Genomic DNA, 22,524 nt, shown 5'->3' with positions numbered 1-22,524 from the left:
CAGCCAATCTGGAATTTCCCGGTCAGCACTAGGAGGTAATCCACTGATAGACCCTATCCATTCCCCTTAAAGAGGGTGACCTTGCCTAAAAACAATGCATTTTTCTAGTAATTTCCTTTTCTCTGCTCCCTCTCTGCCTTTAAAAACCTTTCCTTTTCTGAAGCTCAACAGAGCAGCTCTCTATTGCTGGAGGGGATGCTGCCTGATTCATGAATCATTTAATAAAGCCAATTAGAATCTTCTAATTAATCAGTTGAATCTTTGTTATTTAGCACTGTTTGTGTAAGACCATCCATTCTAACCCTGAATCTCTATTTTATTAGTTTTTATGTAAGCATACACACTGAGTTCAACGGCCCAACAGAGTAAAACTGCTAACACTTTTATATAGTAATCATTTAATTTTTAAAAAAGTAAACCTTTTATATCATATGTTTTTAGTTATCTCAGGAAACAAGTTAGAAAACCTAATTTAATCTTTCCAGGAAAACTATAGGTCATTATTCTGATATATTATATTGGGCTCTAAACCAGTGATGTCCTCTAGAGTTATTGATGAATGTGCAGTTTACCTTCCCTGCCAGCTAAACGTTCCAGGACTGCTGTTTCAGGGGGCAGTACTTGTCTCCCACCTCAATACTAGCTTCTAGGGTCATGATACTCAAAACATCATCAGAATAACCTAGGGGCTTTATAGACAATTTCAAAACCCACTTTTGACCTACAGAATCAGAATCTGCATTTTTAAAAGATCCCAAGTGATTCATAAGCACATTAAATTTTGAGAAATTACTCCAGGTTACGAAGGAATAATTTCTTTAGCCCTAACATTTACATGAATGCTGGCTTTGCAGCTCTCCACATGAAACCAAGTGCTTTTCCACACTGCCCTCACCATCTCTTACTTCCACCTTGCCCTTTGCACATTTTTCTGTGTCTCCAGATTAGAAGTAAAAGTTGTGTGGGAAACGAGATAATCAAATCCTGTATATGAAATTCAAATGTTTCCACGCTGAACCCATTTCACATAGAAGCAGAAGGGATAAACAGCTCTAATGTTTAAGTTCCAGGGCTCCAAACACTTTGACATTCCAGGTACTTCTGAAGTTCTTCACTGTAGAGGTTATTGAAAATCTAATTGTCCACTGATGACATTTATAGGGCAAGACCATACTGCAACTTATTTTTCTAATAAACATACCAGAATTTATATATCCAACTAATTTCTTCCCTCTTCAAAGGAGTCACCCTAGAAAAGAAAATAAATACAATTTCCTTTGTTTAAAACCTATCACTTTTCTTTCAGAATTATTTGTAGTCAAGATAAAATAGAAGCAATTCCTTCTTCTTGTGTCATTACTCTCTAGCCATATCTGAAGTCTGAAAGAGTAATTCCTAATTTTATCACTTTCTCATTTTTTATCATTCAGAATCATCTGGTTAGCTCACTATTTGAGTAATTTCTACAAATTAAGTACATGAAAGTCTGCAGACTTATCACCCTAGTGGATACTCATAAGTACTCAAGGCCACTTTTTAAAAGTTACAGAAAAGAAAAAGGGTTTGAAATAAACATCATCTCCTTTGAAGAGAATATTCATTTAGGTATAAAATCTGTTCTATTTTTACCAAAATAACACATAGTCTAACTTTTTCATTTATAATACTCAAATTAAGAAAATGACAAGGCAGAAAAGCAAATTTCACATTAAAAAAATTACAAACACACTTTAAGAAATCTACTTTAATTCCAAGAGATTAATCTAGATTGAACAGTATTATTTTCTACTATTTCTACTTATACAGTAAAGTGAATACTGAAACAACTTTCATAATACACGACACAGATTTTTATGTTTCTTTTATAAATGTTACCTTGTTATATAATATATATTTTCATGAATTATTAATGACATGGTTCCATTAAAAAAAAGTTTCAGCAAATGTGAAAAGAAAATATTTGTCAATTCATGATGATTAAAAAAAAAGGGAGATGATACATCCTTCCACAGAGAAAAGTGGATTTACAGACCAGTTCTGACAGCATTTCACATGGTAAAGTATCAAAATGTCTGATAAGCAGCCCCCTTCTCAGGTGGAAAAAAAATTATTTCAACATGTTCCTCCTTTAAACTGCTCAGTAACCCCAAGTGATTTTTAAATTGGGAGGCAGATTACTGGCAATAAGTTCGTCAAATTTAGATCTATCCTGAACAGGCACATTATAGAAATCAAGAACATCTCTGACCCTGCACATCTGGTGAAGCCTGGAGTTAGGCACTGCATGGCCCAAGTCATCAGCTAAACGTGCCAAGAAGCTGAACTTCAGATGAACATCTTCCAGGGAGATGTCCTGCCAATTGTCAGGAACAGATGAACCAAAAACTTCTTTGACATGAGATTCCAAACGACTGTGGAGATCTTCGGGTGGTATGTATGTTCGGCTTCGTAAGGGTGGACACACCAGAACAGGTTCTTTCTTCACCTCTTCTACTGTCTCAGCCACCACTGGCTGTTTCTCTTTTCTGGAATGATCAAAAAAAAAAATATGTGAATCTTTAGTTCACTGCATTAAAGAAGCTGACCAACAGAAGACCTAATTTTGCCCATCAATTTAAATCAATATACTGCACACTTACTACTCTTCTGGGCAGTGTTGAGAGAAGAGTCAGATAGGCCCCTGCCCTTGGAAGTTTATAGTTGAACTAAACTGCCACAAAGAGAAAACAAAAACTAATTTCATATTTTACATGCTATAAGAATTCCCATGAATGGGTGAAGAAGGTAAATCCGCTAGGATTCCTGGTCCTCCCAGATCCAAACCCAATCTACCTCTCTAACCTCATCTCCCACTAATCTCCCATATACATTCTATGCCTTACCCAAACTAAACTACGTTCTGTTTCCCACTTTCCTGATATCACGTTAGCTCAAGTTACATCCTATCTGAAATAACTATCTTTCTTCTCCACTTATAGAAATCTTATTTATCCTTTAAGTCCTGGGAAAAAACTCTTCTCTCTCAAGCTTTACTTGATTTCCCCAATCAAGTATAACTGTAAGCTTCTCTGATCTCTCATAGTACTTTTTTAAAATTGAAGTATAATTGATTTACAACGTCATGTTAGTTTCAAGTGTACAGTACAGTGATTGTTTTATATATATATTCTCTTTCAGATTCTTTTCCTTATAGGTTATTACAAAATAGAATTCCCTATGCTATACATTACATCCTTGTTAGTTACCTATTTTATATATAGTAGTGTGTATGTGTTAATCCCAACCTCCTAATTTATCCCTCTCCCTCACTTTCCCCTTTGGTAACCGTAAGTTTGTTTTCTATGTCTGTAGGTCTATTTCTGCTTTGTAAGTAAGTTCATCTGTATCCTTTTTTTTTAAGATTCCACATATATCAGAGCACTATATATTGCTCTCAGAGCATACTGCATCCTACCTGAGTTTTAATTTTATTTATATTCTACTTCTCTTACTAGATCAGGGTTTCTCAGCCCAAACATTATTGACATTTTGGACAATTCTTTGTTGCGGGAAGCTATCCTGATCACTGCAGGTTGCTCAGCAGCATCCCTGGCCTCTACCCACTAAATGCCAGTAGCACTCCTGTCCTCCAGTCATAATACACAAAAGATATGGTCAAATGTCCCCTGATGGGCAGAACTGTCCCCAGTTAAGAACCACTGTGCCAGATTATAAACTCCTGAATATGGAGATCTGTTTATTGATTTTGGGGTCCTTTAAAACTGCTTGTGTAACTATTACTGAGTACATGGGCCAATGTGAAGGAATCTGTCTTGACACATTATTTCAGTGCTTATATGTTCATAAACTAACTGTCTTCTATGGAGTTGGCATCTGATTGGGATTGGTCATCCCTACAGAAATTGGAGGGTACCAGAAATGAACAATGTCTAGTCAAGAAAATCGTTTGTAACACTATTCCTCTGTGCCTACTCAAAGACTCTTCCAGCTATTTATCCCTCTTTCTGCATCAATTCTTTACCAATTTCTCCCTATCTACTAGAGTATCCCCATGACACACAAATATGCTGTAGGATCTCCCATCTTTAAAGGAAATTCTCCCCAGATTCCATGTTCCACTCCAGCTTCCTTTATAACAAAACTTCCCAAAAGAGTTGACTATGCTTATAGTCTCTACTTCCTCACCTCCCATTTTCTCCTCAAACTACTCCAGTCACATCTCATCATAATGAAATGTAATCTATTCCTTTCATCTCAGTAATCTCTTATACCGGCATACCTCATCTTATTGCACTTCGCAGATATTGTGTTTCTTTAAAAGCTTAAGTTCTGTGGCAACCCTGCATCAATCAAGTCTACAGGCGCCATTTTTCCAACAGCATTTGCTCACTTCGTGTCTGTCACATTTTGGGAATTCATAGAATACTTCAAACTTTTTTGATATATTTGTTATGGTGATGACCAATGATCTTTGACTTACTATTGTAACTGTTTTGGGGTGTCACAAACCATGCTGATACAGACAACAAACTTGATTGATAAATGTTGTGTGTGTTCTGACTGCTCCACCAACTGGTTGTTACCTGGTCTCTCTCCCTCTCCTTGACCTCCCTATTCTGAGTCACAATACTGAAATCACGCCAATTAGTAACGCTTCATCAGCCTATAAGTGTCCAAATGAAAAGAATAGTTGCACATCTTTTACTTTAAATCAAAAGCTAGAATGATTAAGCTGAGTGAGGAAGGCATGTTGAAAGCCAAGATAGGCTGAAAGCTAGGCCTCTTGCCCAAACAGTTAGCCAAATTGTGAATGCAATGAAAAAGTTCTTAAAGGAAATTAAAAGTGTTACTCTAGTGAACACACAAATATTAACAAAGCAAAACAGCCTTACTGCTGATGTGGAGAAAGTTTTAGAGGTCTGGATAGAAGATCAAACCAGCCACAATATTCCCTTAAGTCAAAGCCTAATCCAGAGCAAGGCCCCAACTCTATTCAATTCTATGAAGGCTGAGAAAGGTGAGGAAGCTGCAGAAGAAAAGTCTGATGCTAGCAGAGGCTGGTTCATGAGGCTTAAGGAAAGAAGCTGTCCCCATAACATAAAAGTGCAGGGTGAAGCAGCAAGTAGAAGTTGCAGCAAGTTATCCAGAAAATCTAGCTAAGATGATGAAGGTGGCTACACTAAATAATTGATTTTCCATGTAGACAAAACAGCCTTCTTTTGGAAAATGTCATCTAGGACTTTCATAGCTAGAGAGGAGAAGTCAATGCCTGGCTTCAAAGCTTCAAAGGACAGGCTGACTCTTGCTAGAGACTCATGTAGCTGGTGACCTGAAGTTAAAACCAATGCTCATTTACCATTCTGAAAATGCTAGGGCCCTTAAGAATTATGCTAAATCTACTCTGCTTGTGCTCTATAAATGGAACAACAAAGCCTGGAAGACAGTACATCTGTTTACAACATGGTTTACTGTATATTTGAAGCCCACCGTTGAGACCTACTGCTCAGAAAAAAAGATTCCTTTCAAAATATTACTGCTCATTGACAATGCAACTGGTCACCCAAGAGCTCCCTGATGGAGACGTACGAGATTAATGCTGTTTTCACGTGTGCTAATACAACATCCATTCTGCAGTCCATGCAGCAAGGAGTAATTTTTACTTTCAAGTCTTATTATTTAAGAAATACATTTTGTAAGGCTACAGCTGCCATAGATAACGATTCCTCTGATGGATCTAGTCAAAGTCAGTTGAAGACCTTCTGGAAATAATTCATCACTCTAGATGCCGTTAAGAATATTCGTAAAAAAAAAAAAGAATATTCGTGATTCATGGGAAGAGGTAAAATATCAACATAAACAGGAGTTTGGAAGTTTCTAACCCTCACGGATGACTTTCAGGGGTTCAAGACATCAGTGAAGAAGTAATTGCAAATGTAGTAGAAATAGCAAGAGAACTAGAATTAGAAGTGGACCCTAAAGATGTAACTGAATTGCTGAAATCTCATGATAAAACCCCATCATCGAAGAGTTGCTTCTTATGGATAAGCAAAGAAAATAGTTTCTTGGGATGGAATCTACTCGGGCTAAAGATACTGCGACGATTGTTGAAAAGACAACAAAGGATTTAAAACGTTACAAAAACTTAGTTGATAAAGAAAGCGTAGAGTTTGAGAGAATTGATTCCAATATTGAAAGACGTTCTACTGTGGGCAAGATGCTATCAAACAGAATTGCATGCTACAGAAAAATCATCATTCAAGGAAGAGTCAATCAATGCCAACTTTGTTGTCTTATACTAAGAAATTGCAAGACACCCCAACCTTCAGCAACCACCACCCTGAACTATCATCAGCCATCAACATCAAGGCAAGACCCTCCACCAGAAAAGAAGATTATGACTCTCTGAAGGCTCAGATGATGGTTAGCATTTTTAGCAATAAAGTATTTTTTTAACTAAGGCATGTATATTGTTTTCTTAGACACAATGCTATTGCACATTAAACACACTACAGTACAGTGTAAGCATAACTTTATGTGCACTGGGAAACCAAAAAATTTGTATAACATGCTTTGAGAGCCTCACTTTATTACCGTGGTCTGAAAACAAACCGCAATACCTCCAAGATACACGCCTGTGCTCTCGTTTTCTTCATAATTTACCACTTTCTGAAATTATATTTGTGCATTTTTTCCTCCGCCATTACATATGCTCTATGAAGACAAAGATTTAGTCTGTCTTATTAACAACTGTATCCCTCACACCTAGATGCCCAGCATATAGTAGACACTCTAGAAATACTTGTTGAATGAGCGAACGAAACAAACTTGAAGGAGATTTGAGAGATAAATATATTAACCAAAATAGAGGGGAAGCTAATAAATGCATAAGCTGATGATAAAAACCCTTTTGCATTGAAGGAGTTTTTCTTTGAAATCTAAGAGGGCATATATTGGAACCCTAAGGTTCCTACAAATTTTGATGTCCTAACACTGAGTCAAATGGACTTACCTTTACAAAACTCCACATGGTATTGTGGGAAAAACAGTAGATGGGGAGTTAAGAGGCCTGGGTTCCAGATCCAGCTCTGTCATAAACTTACTTTCTGACTTTTAGCAAAATACTCCCTTTCTGTGCGGCCTCAGTTTCCTCTTGCCCAGAGTACTTTATGCTTTGAGAAGGGATTTTGTTTCCGCTGCTGTATCCTACTTAGAGAAATACTGGGCCAGGACACCTGTCTAAAAACCATTTGCTGAGTGAATCAATGAACGAACAAAATGAGGAGATTGCACTTCATCTCTGAATCTTGCTTGTGAAGAAATATACCCCGCAAATGAATTTAGTTCATCGAATACTTTCACATTCATGTTCCTGAGTTGCTCGTCCCAAATGAGTCACTTGTTTCCCGACACCACACTACACTCTGTGTCTGGAACACACGGTCAGTACGGTTTACTCAATAAATTAACGAGTAAAGTGGAAGGGTAAGGGGGTGGTATTTCGGTTCTAAGATGAGTAAACTTATGCCAAAAGAAGTGACGGGACCCCACCGCTCGCGGAAACCGGCGCTGAAGCTTCTGAGCTCAGAACCCTCACTCACTTTCCTGCCCCTTCCCTGGTGGCGCAGGACCAGGGTCCCGTCTTAGTTCATCCTTCTCAGTTTCTCTCCTTACTCTCCGTTAGCATGACCCACGGTCTAACCTTCCACTTTACCTGAATCGAGACCAAAATTCTCTGCGTGACGCCCCTGAGACTATCCACGCGAAGCTTCTTCTGGCAACGCCACACGCCCAGAGACCCGCCATGTTCCATGAGAGCTTCAGGACAGAGCTCCGCCCCCAGCCGGCAGTGACGCCGCAAGACCAGCCAATCAAATGTAAGCTTAGTGGCAAGTGTTCCCTTTTTCCTCGGTTAAGACTTACCAGCGGCTCCCTCACCCTTTGCACTCCGGGAAGTGTAGTTCGGTAGCCATTGCCGGGGGAGGCTGGACCCAGGAGTTCTCTCGTAGCATGACGGGAGTTGTAGTTGAGGGGCGCCCCGGGAACGTTCCGGGTGACGCCTTCTGGTCCGGGGGCGGGCGAGCATAGCGTTCTTTGGCTGAAAGCAGTAGGAACTGGCAACCGGGAGGAGGCTCTAGCGAGGCCTGAAAGCGGCGCAGCCAGGCAGGGGAGGGGTTTCGGGGTGGGGGCGGCCAAGTAGCGCATCTGACATGCTGCTGGGGTCGTGACCGCTCGGGGTCCGAGGCAGGACCTGGCCAGATCCAGCCTGGAGACCTCGCCTTCTTCGGGCCTAATCTTCAGCGGCCGGGTAGGCCTTGCCAGAGGCTCCTTTTCGTGCGGCCACCCCGGATTCCTGCCCTGATTTTCTGTCCGAGAGATGGCCTCGCCTAGCCCCCCGCCAGAGCCAAAGGTAAGTCGCCCCTCCGGGTATCCCCGTTCTCTCGCCGTTCCCGAGCTAGGCCGCGCCACCGCCCCCCCACCTCTCGGGTCGCGGTCTTGAGGGCCAGCGCGGTGCAGTGAATACCCCCTGATACACTGGGGCGCCGTTCGCGATCAAACTGACCACTGGCTCCGTTTTTCAAGAGCGACTTGATAAATCAGCTAAAGAAAATTGGTAATGCTCCAAATTAACGTTTTCATTTACGAGTGTTTCCAGGTGAGGTATCTTTTTTGATCCTCCCCTGTGTCTTCTACACCTGCCGAGATGCCTGGACCCAAAGTAGACGCTTGGAGAAATCTGAATTGAAACAGGTCTCAAGGCAGTGCTTGTAGAGAGTCGAGCGGGGCAATAAGGTGCAGGAAACTTGGGAAGGCCTTGGGGCAGCTTACTAAAATTCAAATATTAGGGCATAATGAGTAAATCAGAAAGCCTTATCCTTAGGTTCCTCACTACAGAGGACAAAGATCCAGCTCAGTTATCCTCTAATTTGACGTGCTTGTCTGAATTCTGTCGGTTCCCAGAATTGGGCCCCATTTGGAACTCTTAGTATCATGTTCCTCCTAGCCTACCGGGCCCTGACAAGTGATTGTTTCTGCTACTTTCAGTGGTAGAATTGTCCTTGAGACAAGAACTGACTACAGAAATCATACTGTTTCAGGGGTTGCTGACATTTGAGGATGTGGCTGTGTTTTTTACCCAGGAGGAGTGGGATTATCTGGATCCAGCTCAGAGAAGCCTGTATAAAGATGTCATGATGGAGAACTACGGAAACCTGGTCTCACTGGGTAAGAATCTGCTGTTTCTCTGATGAAAATATCTAAGAAACTATAAGAAATCAGAACACTTGAACTAGCACCGTACCAAACTGATTTGTTCCAGAGTTCTGATTCAAACCTTTCAGCCATGAATTGTTTCCATGACTCTTATCCCTACCGTTCTTGCAATGACCAAACTACAAGCTTTTCTGGCTTCCTATCTTTGTAATCTCATTCCCATATTGCTCTGTACTTTCCCTCCTGGCTCATCCTCCCACTGCTTTCCTCCCACCCGTTTTCACTCTGCCTTCTGGAGCCCCTGTTCCTCTTCACATAATGTTCCCTACCCCTCCTTGGCCTTAACTGAAAGCTGGCACTTTCCCAAGGACACCACTTCTCTGGCAGGGGCTGCTTATTCTCCTACATCCTCTTCCTTCCTCTTATCCTTTGTCTCAAGGCTGAAAGGGAAAAATAATTGTTCTCCTAACTTTTCAGTGCTGTTCCCAAAGCATTCGTTTTCCACCTTCAAACAGTTTCTCTCTTTTGAGGTCTCAGCTGTCTTGCCCTACCCTCTCAATTCCTTTTCACTATCATCTGTCAGCTTTTTTTGGTTCCTCACATGTAGATTTTGTCACACTTCAGAATCTTCTCTTTGCTAACCCATACCATTGATCATGCTGTCATTACTTCAGCCTCACTGTATCTTGACCATATTGTCTTCAGGGACCCTGCTTTCCATTTTTATTCAGCACCTCACATCAATGATCATACCCTCAATTTTGTCATTACAGGCAAATCTTAAACCCCAATATCTTATACTTTGACCAATATCTTATTTTTATTCAGGCAGATGTTTATCGACTATAACTAAATAGGGGTTACCAAAACAGACATGATCTCTGCCCATGTGGAGCTTACTGTAAATTCTTACCTGTCTACTTCTCCTACCAAACCTATTCTTTTTTTTTTTCCTTTAATAAATTTATTTATTTATTTTTGGCTGCATTGGGTCTTCGTTGCTGTGGGTGGGCTTTCTCTAGTTACGGCGAGCAGGGACTCCTCTGTTGCAGTGCTCTTACTGCGGTGGCTTCTCTTGTTGAGGAGCACGGGCTCTGGGTGCGTGGGCTTCAGTCGTTGTTGCACACGGGTTCAGTAGTTGTGGCTCGTGGGCTCTAGATCACAGGCTCAGCAGTTGTGGCACACGGGCTTTGTTGCTCCGTGGCATGTGGGATCTTCCTGGATCAGGGATCGAACCTGTGTCCCCTGCATTGGCAGGCGGAGTCTTAACCACTGCGCCACCAGGGAAGTCCAAACCTATTTATTCTTAATCTTTCCTGTTCCTTGACTTCTTTTTTCCCCCAGGCTCTCGATCCCCTCCTGACTTCACCTCCTTATCTAATCCATGGACCTATATATAAAATGATCACCAGCATGCTCTCTTGCCACGTTGTCATTATGTTCTACCCATTCTGCAAACTTCAAATCCTGTACTGATTATAAAATCTGCCTTTTCTTTTCTCCTACCTGAGTTGCTAAACACAGCAAGAGAAATTTTTTATCCGAACGGATTGGTGCCCTGTATATATACATGGCTTTTCTTTCTTCTAGTCTCCACTGGGTTTTTACATTTCAGCAAATTTTTTATCATTGATTTGCTCATGCCCCTGTTCCTGTTAGTGACTATTCCAAAAACTTAGACAGTTTTCCTTGCGTCCATCACTCAGTGGTGGACCTCACCTTCTGTTTCACAGAGAAGATAGTGGCCACTACACATGAACTCTCAAGTTTTCTGCCCCTCACTGCACACTTAAGGTTGCCTATCTTCTCACATTCTCCAAGAATTTATCAGTCTTTTTTTTTTCTTATAGTTTCAGTCTCTATTCTTTCTCCCCTAGTACCTTTATTCTGATGATAGATATGTTCGTGGCTCTAGAACTCTCCTTTGAGCCACAGTCTCTCTTGCTGCTCCCTGTAACCTACTACTTGTTTGCTTCACAGCCAGATTTTTCTAAGAGTAGTTAAGGTGTGTTCTCTACTTCTTTACCTCCCATTATCTCTAATCCCCTTTTTGTGCCTCTGCCACTTGCCTTCAGTTGTTTAACATTGGTCTGTAATAATCCAATTATCAAATGCAGTAGACTCTTTTTGGACTGTATTTAATTCTTCTCTATAGATATTTGAAACTTTTTATTGCTTCCTTCTATTGTCTTGCATTCTCAGACTTCCTCTCAGACTATATACCTTCTTTGGCAGACCTTATTTACACTCAGGTCATCAGCTACTGCTATGTGATGGTAAGTCCCAAATCTTAATCTCTACTTAAGAGAGGTAGTATGGAGCCTAACTGTCCAAGTAAAAAATCCTGATTCCACCACTTACTGGCCTTGTGACTTAACCTTTCTGTGCCTGCTTCTTTTTTTTTTATATGTAAAATGTAAATAATAATAGCACTTACCTCTTAGGATTATTATGAGCATTAACTCAGTTAATATATGTAAAGCATTTAGGACACTAACCAGCATGTAGTAAGTACAATATAAATGTCAATTGTTATCTTCATCATCATTGTCATTATCTTCTCCTTTGAACTCCACCTTCTTAGTCATCTCCTTTTGAAGACCACATAAATAACTCAGATAATCCACTAAGATCTCAAGGGCCTCCTCTTCAGAATTAAGTACTCCTTTCTCTGTGCTATCTTGTATACGCTTCCATTGTTGAATTTATTTCAGTGTACTATAATCATTATGTTATTTCTCTAAACAGACTGATCTTCAAGAGGACAGTAACTGTATTTTTTTTTTCATTTGATTTCTCCAGCACTTAGCACAGAGCCAGGCATGTATTATATGCTTCTTAAATATTTGGGTGACTGAGTGAATATAATTAAGATTCAATATCTTTTGACAAAATTATTGCATTAGCCTGTAAACTAGCCCTGTGCTTCCAGTTTCCCTTTATTCTAATATGTTCTCTTTACTGCCACCAAAGTGATTTTGTGTTAGTTAACTGCTTATAACTTTTGGTGATTTCTGACAGCTTAAAGGATAAAAATCTTAATTTTTTTGTCCTACATACTAGCACCTCGTTATACAGCCCCCGCCTAGCTTTCTAGCCTCATCTGTTATTTCCAGGATACCACTTCAGTCTCCAGCCATGTCAGGCTAGGTATTTTTTTCCATTTAGCTGTGGTATCTCTGAGTCACTGACAGCTTTTTCCACCCATATGGTGCCCTGGTTGATAATACCAGGCAAATGCCCAGCCTTGCCTGTGCCTAGTACTGTAAAATGGCAGTGAGCCCATCTGTGATCTCCTACTTTTAGGCTGTCTTCTTTATTGTAGCTGAAATACAGCTCTTCATCAGTTATTATTTCTCCCCCCACAACCTGTTCGTCCTCTCTGTAAACTCTATATCCATCCCCTTGATGAGTGCTCCCTTGATGAGAGATTACGATTACTAAAAACTATTCCACTATAGTGTTTTCCTCCACTTCATCCTGTTGCTCTACTCAACACAACTCATCTAGCTTTGTAATTTTGCCTCTTAAGTCATACCTATCCTTTCTATTTTTCTTTAAAAACTTTAGGAACTATATTGATGATACAGCTGACAGCTTGATTTCTTAGTTCTTGATCTTTCAGTTCTTTCAGCTGAAATAGACTTCTTTGGTTTTAATGACTTATCGCCAGACAACTTAAGCCAGATTGGACCTTGACAGAATTGGGAATTGCTGTACCTGTAAGACCTTAAATTCACTGTTTTCCTCCTTTAATTATAGTCTCTTTCCAATTATTTGTTCCACTACTCATTCATTTGATAAATAATTATAAAGCACTGTGCTAGTCCTAGGAATGCAAGTCCTTCCCCATTCTCTCATTCTTTTACCTAGAAAACTGAGAGGCAACTGTGTACTCTAGAAAAATTAGCTATGACCAGAGGATGGGAACATACAAGCACGGCAGATACCTCAGAAGGTGGTTATAGCTACCAAGCCCAGGTCTAATGGCTAGTCATTTCTAGGCTGCCATGTGTGGAAGCCTAGACCCACTTATTTTACCTGTCTTTCTGTTTGACCTATTTGTTTTCATGCTGGTGCCTCTCTGTTTTATTTACTTCAGCAATACATTATATTTCATGTCTGGTAAGATTAAGTCACTCATATTCTCTTTCAGGGTATACAGTTGACCTTTGAACAACACGGATTTGAAATGCTTGAGTTCTCTTATACATTTTTTTTTTTTTTCACTAAATACGTAGTACAGTACTACACAGTCTGTGGTTGGTTGAATCCACGGGTACAGAACCATGGATATGGAGGGCCAACTGTAAAGTTATATATGGATTTTCAACAGTGTGGAGGGTCAGTGCCCCTAACCCTCATGTTGTTCAAGGGTCAACTGTATTTAACTAGTTTTCTGCATTCTTCTGGTTGAAATTTAGATTACTTGGGCTTTTTTTAACTGGCTCGTGGGATTTTTGTTGGAATACAGTTAGGTTTGTTGGTTGGTTTGGGAAGAAATAAGATCCTTATAATGTTGAATCTCTTTAGCAATTTGGTTGACTCTATTTAATTGTCTATGTCCTTTAGAAAAATTGTATGGATTATTTTTATGAATCTTGCATTTCTTATAGATACAATCCTAGGTTTTATGGGTTTTATTATCATGAAGAGCATATTTTATTTTTCTATAATATTTACTAACTGGTTATCCTTGGTAGTAAGAACCAGTATTTGTTTTATATGTCAGTCCTGTCATCACTATTATATTTCATTTAATTCTTTTAGGAATTTTGGGTAGGTGTTCATATCATCTGCAAATAATGTAATTTTGTATTATTCCTTTGAGTAAAACCCTGGAACAATATCCACTGGGTAAGCATTATGAAGAAACTTTACCTTCTCAAAAAGAACTTACAATCCAATGGAAAAGACAAACAGTTAAAAGTACAGTGTAATAATACTATAATGCAGTCATGGACAAGAGCTGGTGATCAAAAACAGAGCACTTAAATCATCTATTGGACTAAGTGAAGGCCTTATAGAGGAACTGTTGCTTTGCACTGAATCTTAAAGAGAAACCAAGAGTTTCCAAAGTAAACAATGTTGGTGGACATTTCATAAATGAGAGATGCCAAGAAATGGCATAAAAGACTAAAGCACAAGCAATTTGCCCACTTAAAGTGTGAGAGCACGGGTAGGAGGGTGAATTAAAGCTTAAGAGACCTCATGAAGTGCTGAGCATCATTGTGTAAAGGGATTTGATTTGATTTTAGAGATAATGGAGTGCTAGTGAATCTATATATAGGTGGTGACATGATTAGAATTCCATTTTATGAAAATCTCTCTGGATTCAGTGAAATAGATACAGCCTAAAGACAAGAGCCAAGGATTATTAGATGGCTTTTGCAATAATCCAAGGAAAACAGAGAGAGAAGGCAAATGCTAAAGAGTAGAATCATTGATTTTGGTCATTGATTAATGGTAAGAAAAAGGGAGAAATCTAGGATGATTTCCTGCTTTGGGACTTTAGTGTGATGGACGGTGATGCCTCTCTAGGGAAGATGATTAGAGGTGGAGACAGACATGACAGTAAATGATGATGGTCATGTTAATTGTGAGCTCTTTTTGAGACATTTAAGTGGCAGTATTCAGAGGGTGTGTATATAGAGCAAGATAAGGATGTAAACATGGCTAACAATAACCTTAAACAGTTGACAAAGGAAGAGAAATACATGAGGGAAATGTATTAGAAAAGGGCAAAGAAAAGAAGTAGGGAGGGACCTAGAATATAATAGCACAGGAACAAAAACAGTGTCAAGAAACAGGAAGAGTCCACAGTATCAGATGCTGCTGAGTAAAATAAGGACAAAAAATGTCCATTGTATTTGTTACTTGAAAGTCATTGGTGATTTAATGAGAAGTTTCTCTAGATTCTGGAAACAGAAATCAGATTTTTTAGTAGGTTGTAGAATAGATTGAATGGGAAGAGGTTGGTCATTGAAAACATAGGAAACGGAGAGGGACAGTGTTAAGATTTTTTTCAAAGCTTGGATTTCATCTAGAAAAGGATTTCAGGTTTCAGGATAAAGTTGGATATATTTGTATGTTGGTAGGAAGGTGTCAATGGAGAATACAGATTGAAGAGAGAGGAAGAAATGGTAATAACTGAACAAGTGCCCAGAGGCAAGTGGGATCAAGAGAGAGTAGATGAATTAGCCTTGGATAAGAATGGGATATATCTTCATGTACCACTGAAGGTAATTTTATAGGTAGGAGGTAGAATGGTGAGGGAGTTCTCTCTTACTTTTTCATTGAGTGAAAGAAAACACAGTGTACTGAAAGTGAATTTGAGAGAGAGCACTATAAGTAGACTTAGGCAGAAATAAAGTTTCTTAGGGAAATAAGAAGAAGTTTTTTGGAATAAAATAATGACTGAAGTAAGTGAAAAGAAAATTCAAAGATGACTCCACAGTTAGAAGACTAGAAAATTGAAAGAAAAAAGGAAGTCTAAAAAGGGAAATTGTTTAGGGCCAAATATAAATTTGGTGGTGATACAATCTTCTCATGGAGTTATCCAACAGGCAGCAAGAGACAGAAAATCAGGAAAGAAGTCAGAGGCAGACTTAAGTGTCCTCTATACTGCTCTGTTGTATCATAGACCACTATGTTATCTTTCTTCCAACACATGCAAGTTTATCATTTCTCAGATGTCATGCAGACTCTCAGTTGGAAATAGATGGTTCCAACTTGTGTCAAATATTTAAAGGCATAAGAATTATGTATACTTGAAGAATGTAGTATTTGTGGTAGGTGAAGTCATAAGCTACCACAGACTGTTCTTTTTCTTAGTTTCTTCCATTAGCTCTAACCATGTTTCTTTTGGTTTTTTTCCTGTTTTTCTATATCATAGAGTCCATGTCACTTCAACCCAGTTTTTTAAAAGCCATTTGTCTCTTGATGTAGGAGCTATTTTACTTAATATTTTCTTTACCATATTATATTCTTTCCCCACTTGTACTTGTCACCCATTCCATTTGGTAGGGGGCTTCTTGCCTTATCTCTAAATCCTAACTCATTATACAATGCCTGGAATGCTTTTGATCACAATAAATAAATTCTTATTAATGAATGAATTGTTGTTTCCCCTGGTTTTTGTCTTTTATCCTTCTCAGCATCATTTTATGTGTTCTTTTCTGTCAGTTATTTGGTTTATTCACATTCCCATAATGCTACCTCATCCTAAATTTTCCTGAACCTACTGTTTTCTTCCCATGTTATCCTTTCTTCTTTGATAGGCTAGTTTATCCTGCCACTACTTGTTTTACTTCTTTGTTTGCCCATCTTACCTTGCATAATTCGCTGTAGATTTATCAGCCCTTCCCCCTCTCTCCTGCTGATGCATTTTGTGCCTTGTAAACACTCTTTTTTTTTTTTTTTTTTTTAAAGAAATGAAAGTTGTTTCCATTTCTCCATTCATTCTCATGCCCTTCCTAACTTCCCCATAATTCCTAAAACTGTCCTTTTTTTTTTTTCTTTTTTTCTTTTTTGTGCAGTACACGGGCCTCTCACTGTTGTGGCCTCTCCCGTTGCGGAGCACAGGCTCTGGACGCACAGGCTCAGCGGCCATGGCTCACGGGCCCAGCCGCTCCGTGGCATGTGGGATCTTCCCCGGACCGGGGCACGAACCCATGTCCCCTGCATCGGCAGGAGGATTCTCAACCACTGCGCCACCAGGGAAGCCCCCTCGTAAACACTCTTTTCATACCCTTTCTCCAAGAAAAACATTTCATTTTATCAGATAACTAATGCTAAATATTTATATAGCTTGTACTGTTTCCCAGGTAGTTCTAAATGCTTCATGTATATGAACTAATGTAATCATTACAAGGATGCTGTGATGTAGTAAACTACATTTTATGCACATAGTAGATCATTTATCTTAATTATCTTATTTTTCTGACAGTTTCTCCTTGCTGGCAAGAGCTAGGCTGATGTTTCTATTTTCCATTTATCATTCCAGATGTTTTGAACAGAGATAAGGATGAGGAGCCAACTGTGAAACAAGAGATTGAGGAAATTGAGGAAGAAGTGGAACCACAGGGTGTAATAGTTACAAGAATCAAAAGTGAAATTGACCAGGATCCTATGGGTAGAGAAACCTTTGAACTTGTTGGTAGGTTAGATAAACAGAGAGGAATCTTCTTATGGGAAATACCAAGGGAATCTTTGACCCAGGAACAAAGAATGTTCAGAGGAAACACTAGTATTATCCGTAAGAGACCAAATTCAGAAGAGAAATGTCATAAATGTGAAGAATGTGGAAAGGGTTTTGTCCGCAAGGCTCATTTCATTCAACATCAAAGGGTGCATACGGGAGAAAAACCTTTTCAATGTAATGAATGTGGGAAAAGTTTCAGTCGCAGTTCATTTGTTATTGAACATCAGAGAATTCACACTGGGGAAAGGCCCTATGAGTGTAATTACTGTGGAAAAACCTTTAGTGTGAGCTCAACCCTTATTAGACATCAGAGAATCCACACTGGAGAGAGACCCTATCAGTGTAACCAATGTAAACAGAGCTTCAGCCAGAGAAGAAGCCTTGTTAAACATCAAAGGATTCACACAGGTGAGAAACCCCATAAATGTAGTGACTGTGGGAAAGCCTTCAGCTGGAAATCACACCTGATTGAACATCAGAGAACTCACACTGGTGAGAAACCCTATCACTGTACCAAATGTAAGAAAAGCTTTAGTCGAAATTCATTACTTGTTGAACATCAGAGAATTCACACTGGGGAAAGACCCCATAAATGTGGTGAATGTGGGAAAGCCTTTAGATTAAGTACATACCTTATACAACACCAAAAAATCCACACTGGTGAGAAGCCTTTTCTTTGTATTGAATGTGGAAAAAGCTTCAGTCGGAGCTCATTCCTTATTGAACATCAGAGGATCCATACAGGTGAAAGACCTTATCAGTGCAAAGAGTGTGGGAAAAGCTTCAGTCAACTTTGCAACCTTACTCGTCATCAGAGAATTCACACAGGGGACAAACCCCATAAATGTGAGGAATGTGGAAAAGCCTTTAGTAGAAGCTCAGGTCTTATTCAGCATCAGAGAATCCACACCAGAGAGAAGACTTATTCATACAATGAAACCAAGGAAAGTTTTGATCCAAATTGCAATCTTATTATACAGCAGGAAGTCTTCCCTAAGGAAAAATCTTATAAATGTGATGAATGTGGGAAAACTTTTAGTGTCAGTGCTCATCTTGTACAACATCAAAGAATCCACACTGGTGAAAAGCCCTACCTATGTACTGTATGTGGGAAAAGCTTCAGTCGGAGCTCATTTCTTATTGAACACCAGAGAATCCACACTGGTGAGAGACCCTATCTGTGCAGACAGTGTGGCAAAAGTTTTAGTCAACTCTGTAATCTTATTCGACATCAGGGTGTTCACACAGGTAATAAACCCCATAAATGTGATGAATGTGGGAAGGCCTTTAGCCGGAACTCAGGCCTTATTCAGCATCAGAGAATACATACAGGAGAAAAACCTTATAAGTGTGAGAAGTGCGACAAAAGTTTCAGTCAACAGCGCAGCCTTGTCAACCATCAGAAGATCCATGCAGAAGTGAAAATTCAAGAAACCCACGAATGTGATGCTTGTGGGGAGGCTTTCAATTGCCATATATCTCTTATTCAGCATCAAAAATTGCACACTACATGGATGCAATAAACGTAGAGAAATACTTAAGCTTGGTTTGACTTGAGACCAGCTACCCAAGTGCAGTTTCAGTATGGCTCAACGTGAGTCAAGATTTAGTGATAAAGCAGGTTCTCTTTGGCCTCAGGCAAATGGTTTCTAAAGGTTCTGTGAATAATAGGCAGCTGCCCACAGGCAGTTGAAGATTTCCATTACTCTTTGTTTTGAGGATCATAGAGAAAGACTCAGTAATTTAAGCATCTTTCTTTTACAAATCTTTCAGCAGAGAGGTTAAACCCAGGTTCAGAGCACTTAGTTATAATTAATAAAGGGAGAAGAATAAAGTTACATTGGTGTAAGGGAGTTGGAAGGAGCTGATGTTAGAAAACTAGCATAATTGCTCAGAGTCCTCTGGCATCATAATATATGGTGGTTCTTTCAGTTCCATGACATGTTTGGCTATGCATGCCAAGTCCAATAATTAAGCATATGCTTAAGTTTTCAAGGAAACAAAATCCCCATTTTTTAAAAAAAACTGGCATCCAAAGCTTTTGTCATTGTCTAATCCAGTTGTTTGGCATGTGGGTTAAAGGCAGTTCCAATGCCACGTAGTTCCCAGATCTGTGAAATGAGTGGACCATTAATTTTACATATAAAGTAAATGTACAGATTATGTAATTAACAAACCTAGCAAAGGTGTTACCAAGGAGCCTTTGGGAGTGCCTTTTCTTTTTTCCCAAGATGGGCCCAAAAAGGTGGAGGAAGACACTGTTCTTTTTGTGCGCTCCAATCTGTGAAAGATATTTGTAGTCCTTGACAAATTAAATCTTATTCCTCCATTACCAGTAGCATGTGAAAGTGTAAATATTTTGATTACCAAGAGTTGGAAATAAAAAGACCTGGAGTCTATGCTAGGAAGCTAAGATATTTTGGTATTGCTTTGATTTTTATGGTAACTAGACTTTGCATGCAATTTAAAAATCCTTATTTCTGGTTCTAGGGCTTCCTTAGTTAATGGTTATTATAAACCTATTCATCTCTTCTAATCATTAAACCTGTTTTGTTTTTTGCTTTGTGTAAGAGTTATTTGTTACTCTAGTGTAACATCTATCCTGTCAAATATATTACAGCATTTAAAAATTAGAATCAAGGATTTAAAGGAAATTGGTCTCACTTGTTCTACCTCTGACTTGTCACCTTTTCTGGGATAGTTCAATTAAGGTTAAATCCAGGTTCTTTAGTTCCTGAGTATATAATTCCAAATCACCAGGACTCGGTAATTCTAATTTCCTAATAGTTTAAGCAAAAGACCTCACTTTCAACTATAACCTAGACATTCTAAACATCACCTCCAAACTTTCATCTTCCCATCTCTGAATATGTGCGTATGTGTGTGTGCATGCACACGTAAATGTGGATGTTATGGTATGTGTAGAAATACACCTCTCTGTACACTTCCTTATTCAAATTAAGTACTCATAGTTACCATACAGTTAACTTTTCAAAACAGAGTTTGTAACTCAGTGAAAAGTACAAAAGGTAGCTGATAATGCACTTAATTTTTCAATAAAATTATCCTCCTGCCCTAAATCTCCCTGTTTGACTTGTTCTGCACCAGTGGTTCCCCAGCCCAGAGTCACAACTAATAATGAGGTTCTTAGAAATCCAGAGATGGAATCCTGTGTTTTGAAAAACCTAACACCAAGTGTATGTTTTTACTGCATGCACACGAAAACATTTCTCTGCTTTTTGCTGAAACTGCATTGTATCGTGTATGATTGTCTTGCTGAGCAGAAGTTCTGGCTGTTGACCTCACTGTAATTTGGGGCCATGGTCATTTGAGATATTCCTAAAAGTACATAATTTTTAACATCCTTGAATGTAAATCTGGAGTGACAGCTCCAAACTCCAGTAACAGCGAAACAGTTCTTGCTTATGTATACAATTCATTGGCTGTAAAAATCATAGCCAAAAAAGGTGATTTTTTTTTTTTTTTAAAGCAAGTACACTGCAGAATACACTGCTGTTTTACAAGAAAAAGATAGATATGTGCGGAGGACTTTAGAGAGGGATATGAAGTGCCAGAAGATGAGGGAAGGAGAAAGTTAAATCTTTCAAGAGGAAATAATGCCTAAGATGAGACTAAAAGACAAGTACCAGGAAATATGAATACTGTCTGAAGACGAAGTTGTGAGAGGATCTGGTAGCTACAGAGTGAACTGATTGCTTGGTGATGGGAATGTGGCAGGAGGTAAGGTGCCCATAAACAAGAGTTGTAGTGCTAAAGAGATAGGACTTGATTTCTCCTGAAATCCTGTGGTAATGTTTTCTTTGTAGGTAAGTATGATGTGTATAAGAAAAGAACGCATTTTAAGAATATAGCTCAGTGAATTTTCACAACTAAACCTCTATATAACTGGTACCCAGCTTAAATATTACTGGTACCCCAGATTCTTCCCTTGTGTACCTTTCCAAATACTACACACACAACACACATCTTGTGGTGCCTCCACCTTAACTCAAGAGACAATGTGGAAGTGAATAGGAGGGAAAAAATTGGCTCTTGACCTTTTTAAGATCTGGGGATCTTATCCTCAGGAAGTTGCACAAAGTAAGCATTCAAGGGCCTGTGGTTTTCGTGTTAACTTCAAGAGTCTCTTAGAGTAGTACTACTGAGAGATTGTGGTGTCTTTAAGGCAGTGGGAATGAAAGGAGATGAACTTGAGAAATACAGAGTAAAACCTGGTTGCTAATTGGATGAGGAAGGTGAAAAAGAGTAAAGATTCAAGGTGGGTTTGGGTGGTTGGTATTCTTACTAAAAGGGTGGGGGAGGACAGTGCACCTGGTATGGAGTAAGGAATTAATTACTAAAGTTTTTGAGCGTGTAATGTTTGGCTTATCTGTGAGATAGACATGTCTGAAGATAACTGGAGATGTAGACATGGTGCACAGGGAAGATCTAGGTTAGAAGTTGATTTAGGAATTCATGTGTTTAGACACAGAACTGAATTAAGTAAGATTTAAGGAAAGAATAAGCAAGAAAAAAAATCCAGAGATGGAATACTGAGGCCCACTCTTGTTTAGTGGATGGGCAAGATTCAAAGGAGACAGGAACAGCCAGAAGTATCAAAAACCCAGTACATAGTGATAACTAGGAAAGTGACCTAGAAGAGTGCTGCAGAGACATCAAAGAAAGGTTGAAGAGTGTCCTTTAGATTGGATTATTAGAAAGTCATCAATGAGTACTATAAGAACAGCTTCTGAAATTGGGAAGGGCCAGTTTTCAGGGGCTTAAATAGTGTCTGAAGAGTGTAGATCATCAATTCTCAAATACTATCAATTCATGGTGAAAAGTTTACTATTCTACATTCAAATGGTAAAAACAAGGACAATAGAGTAGCTTTGTAAAAAAGCTAAATTGAGGGCTTCCCTGGTGGCGCAGTGGTTGGGAATCCACCTGCCAATGCAGGGGACATGGGTTCATGCCCCGGTCTGAGGAGACCCCACATGCCACGGAGCGGCTAGGCCCGTGAGCCATGGCCACTGAGCCTGTGCGTCTGGAGCCTGTGCTCCACAACAGGAAAGGCCACAACAGTGAGAGGCCCGTGTACTGCAAAAAAA

At 39.3% G+C, this 22,524-nt stretch overlaps 2 protein-coding genes across 4 annotated transcripts; one reads left to right on the top strand and one right to left on the bottom strand.

Annotated features, from left to right (window-relative positions):
• Positions 1-1,832: 1,832 nt before the first annotated feature.
• On the bottom strand, positions 1,833-7,826 carry MRPL50 (mitochondrial ribosomal protein L50). Its single transcript, XM_007456398.1, has 2 exons — positions 7,712-7,826; positions 1,833-2,525 (listed from the first exon to the last, which is right to left on the bottom strand). Exons 1-2 carry the CDS (start codon positions 7,801-7,803, stop codon positions 2,138-2,140), a joined length of 480 nt encoding a protein of 159 aa, XP_007456460.1. The 5' UTR covers positions 7,804-7,826; the 3' UTR covers positions 1,833-2,137.
• A 254-nt stretch (positions 7,827-8,080) lies between these two features.
• ZNF189 (zinc finger protein 189) lies at positions 8,081-19,978 on the top strand. Of its 3 annotated transcripts, none has more exons than XM_007456397.1 (3): positions 8,081-8,407; positions 9,141-9,222; positions 17,216-19,978. In XM_007456397.1, exons 1-3 carry the CDS (start codon positions 8,375-8,377, stop codon positions 18,934-18,936), a joined length of 1,836 nt encoding a protein of 611 aa, XP_007456459.1. In that variant the 5' UTR covers positions 8,081-8,374; the 3' UTR covers positions 18,937-19,978. The 3 variants fall into 3 exon arrangements, with proteins under 3 accessions (XP_007456459.1, XP_007456458.1, XP_007456457.1); XM_007456396.1 differs by having other exon boundaries at positions 9,138-9,222; XM_007456395.1 differs by having other exon boundaries at positions 9,096-9,222.
• Positions 19,979-22,524: the final 2,546 nt, after the last annotated feature.

The sequence above is a fragment of the Lipotes vexillifer genome, unplaced genomic scaffold (genome assembly GCF_000442215.2).
Source record: "Lipotes vexillifer unplaced genomic scaffold, Lipotes_vexillifer_v1.1 scaffold607, whole genome shotgun sequence".
Taxonomy (NCBI): Eukaryota; Metazoa; Chordata; class Mammalia; order Artiodactyla; family Lipotidae; genus Lipotes; species Lipotes vexillifer.
The sequence above is the reverse complement of the archived record's forward strand: the minus strand, read 5'-3'. Positions and strand labels throughout refer to the sequence as shown.

What these genes read in the sequence shown, in the direction of transcription:
- ZNF189 (XM_007456395.1), top strand. Translation starts at nt 8,375, where the DNA reads ATGGCCTCGCCTAGCCCCCCGCCAGAGCCAAAG. An exon ending in GCCCCCCGCCAGAGCCAAAG is followed by an intron (nt 8,408 to 9,095) that starts GTAAGTCGCCCC and finishes ATACTGTTTCAG; the next exon opens with GGGTTGCTGACATTTGAGGA. An exon ending in CGGAAACCTGGTCTCACTGG is followed by an intron (nt 9,223 to 17,215) that starts GTAAGAATCTGC and finishes TTATCATTCCAG; the next exon opens with ATGTTTTGAACAGAGATAAG.
- MRPL50 (XM_007456398.1), bottom strand. Translation starts at nt 7,803, where the DNA reads ATGGCGGGTCTCTGGGCGTGTGGCGTTGCCAGAAGAAGCTTCGCGTGG. An exon ending in GAATTTTGGTCTCGATTCAG is followed by an intron (nt 2,526 to 7,711) that starts GTAAAGTGGAAG and finishes TGATCATTCCAG; the next exon opens with AAAAGAGAAACAGCCAGTGG.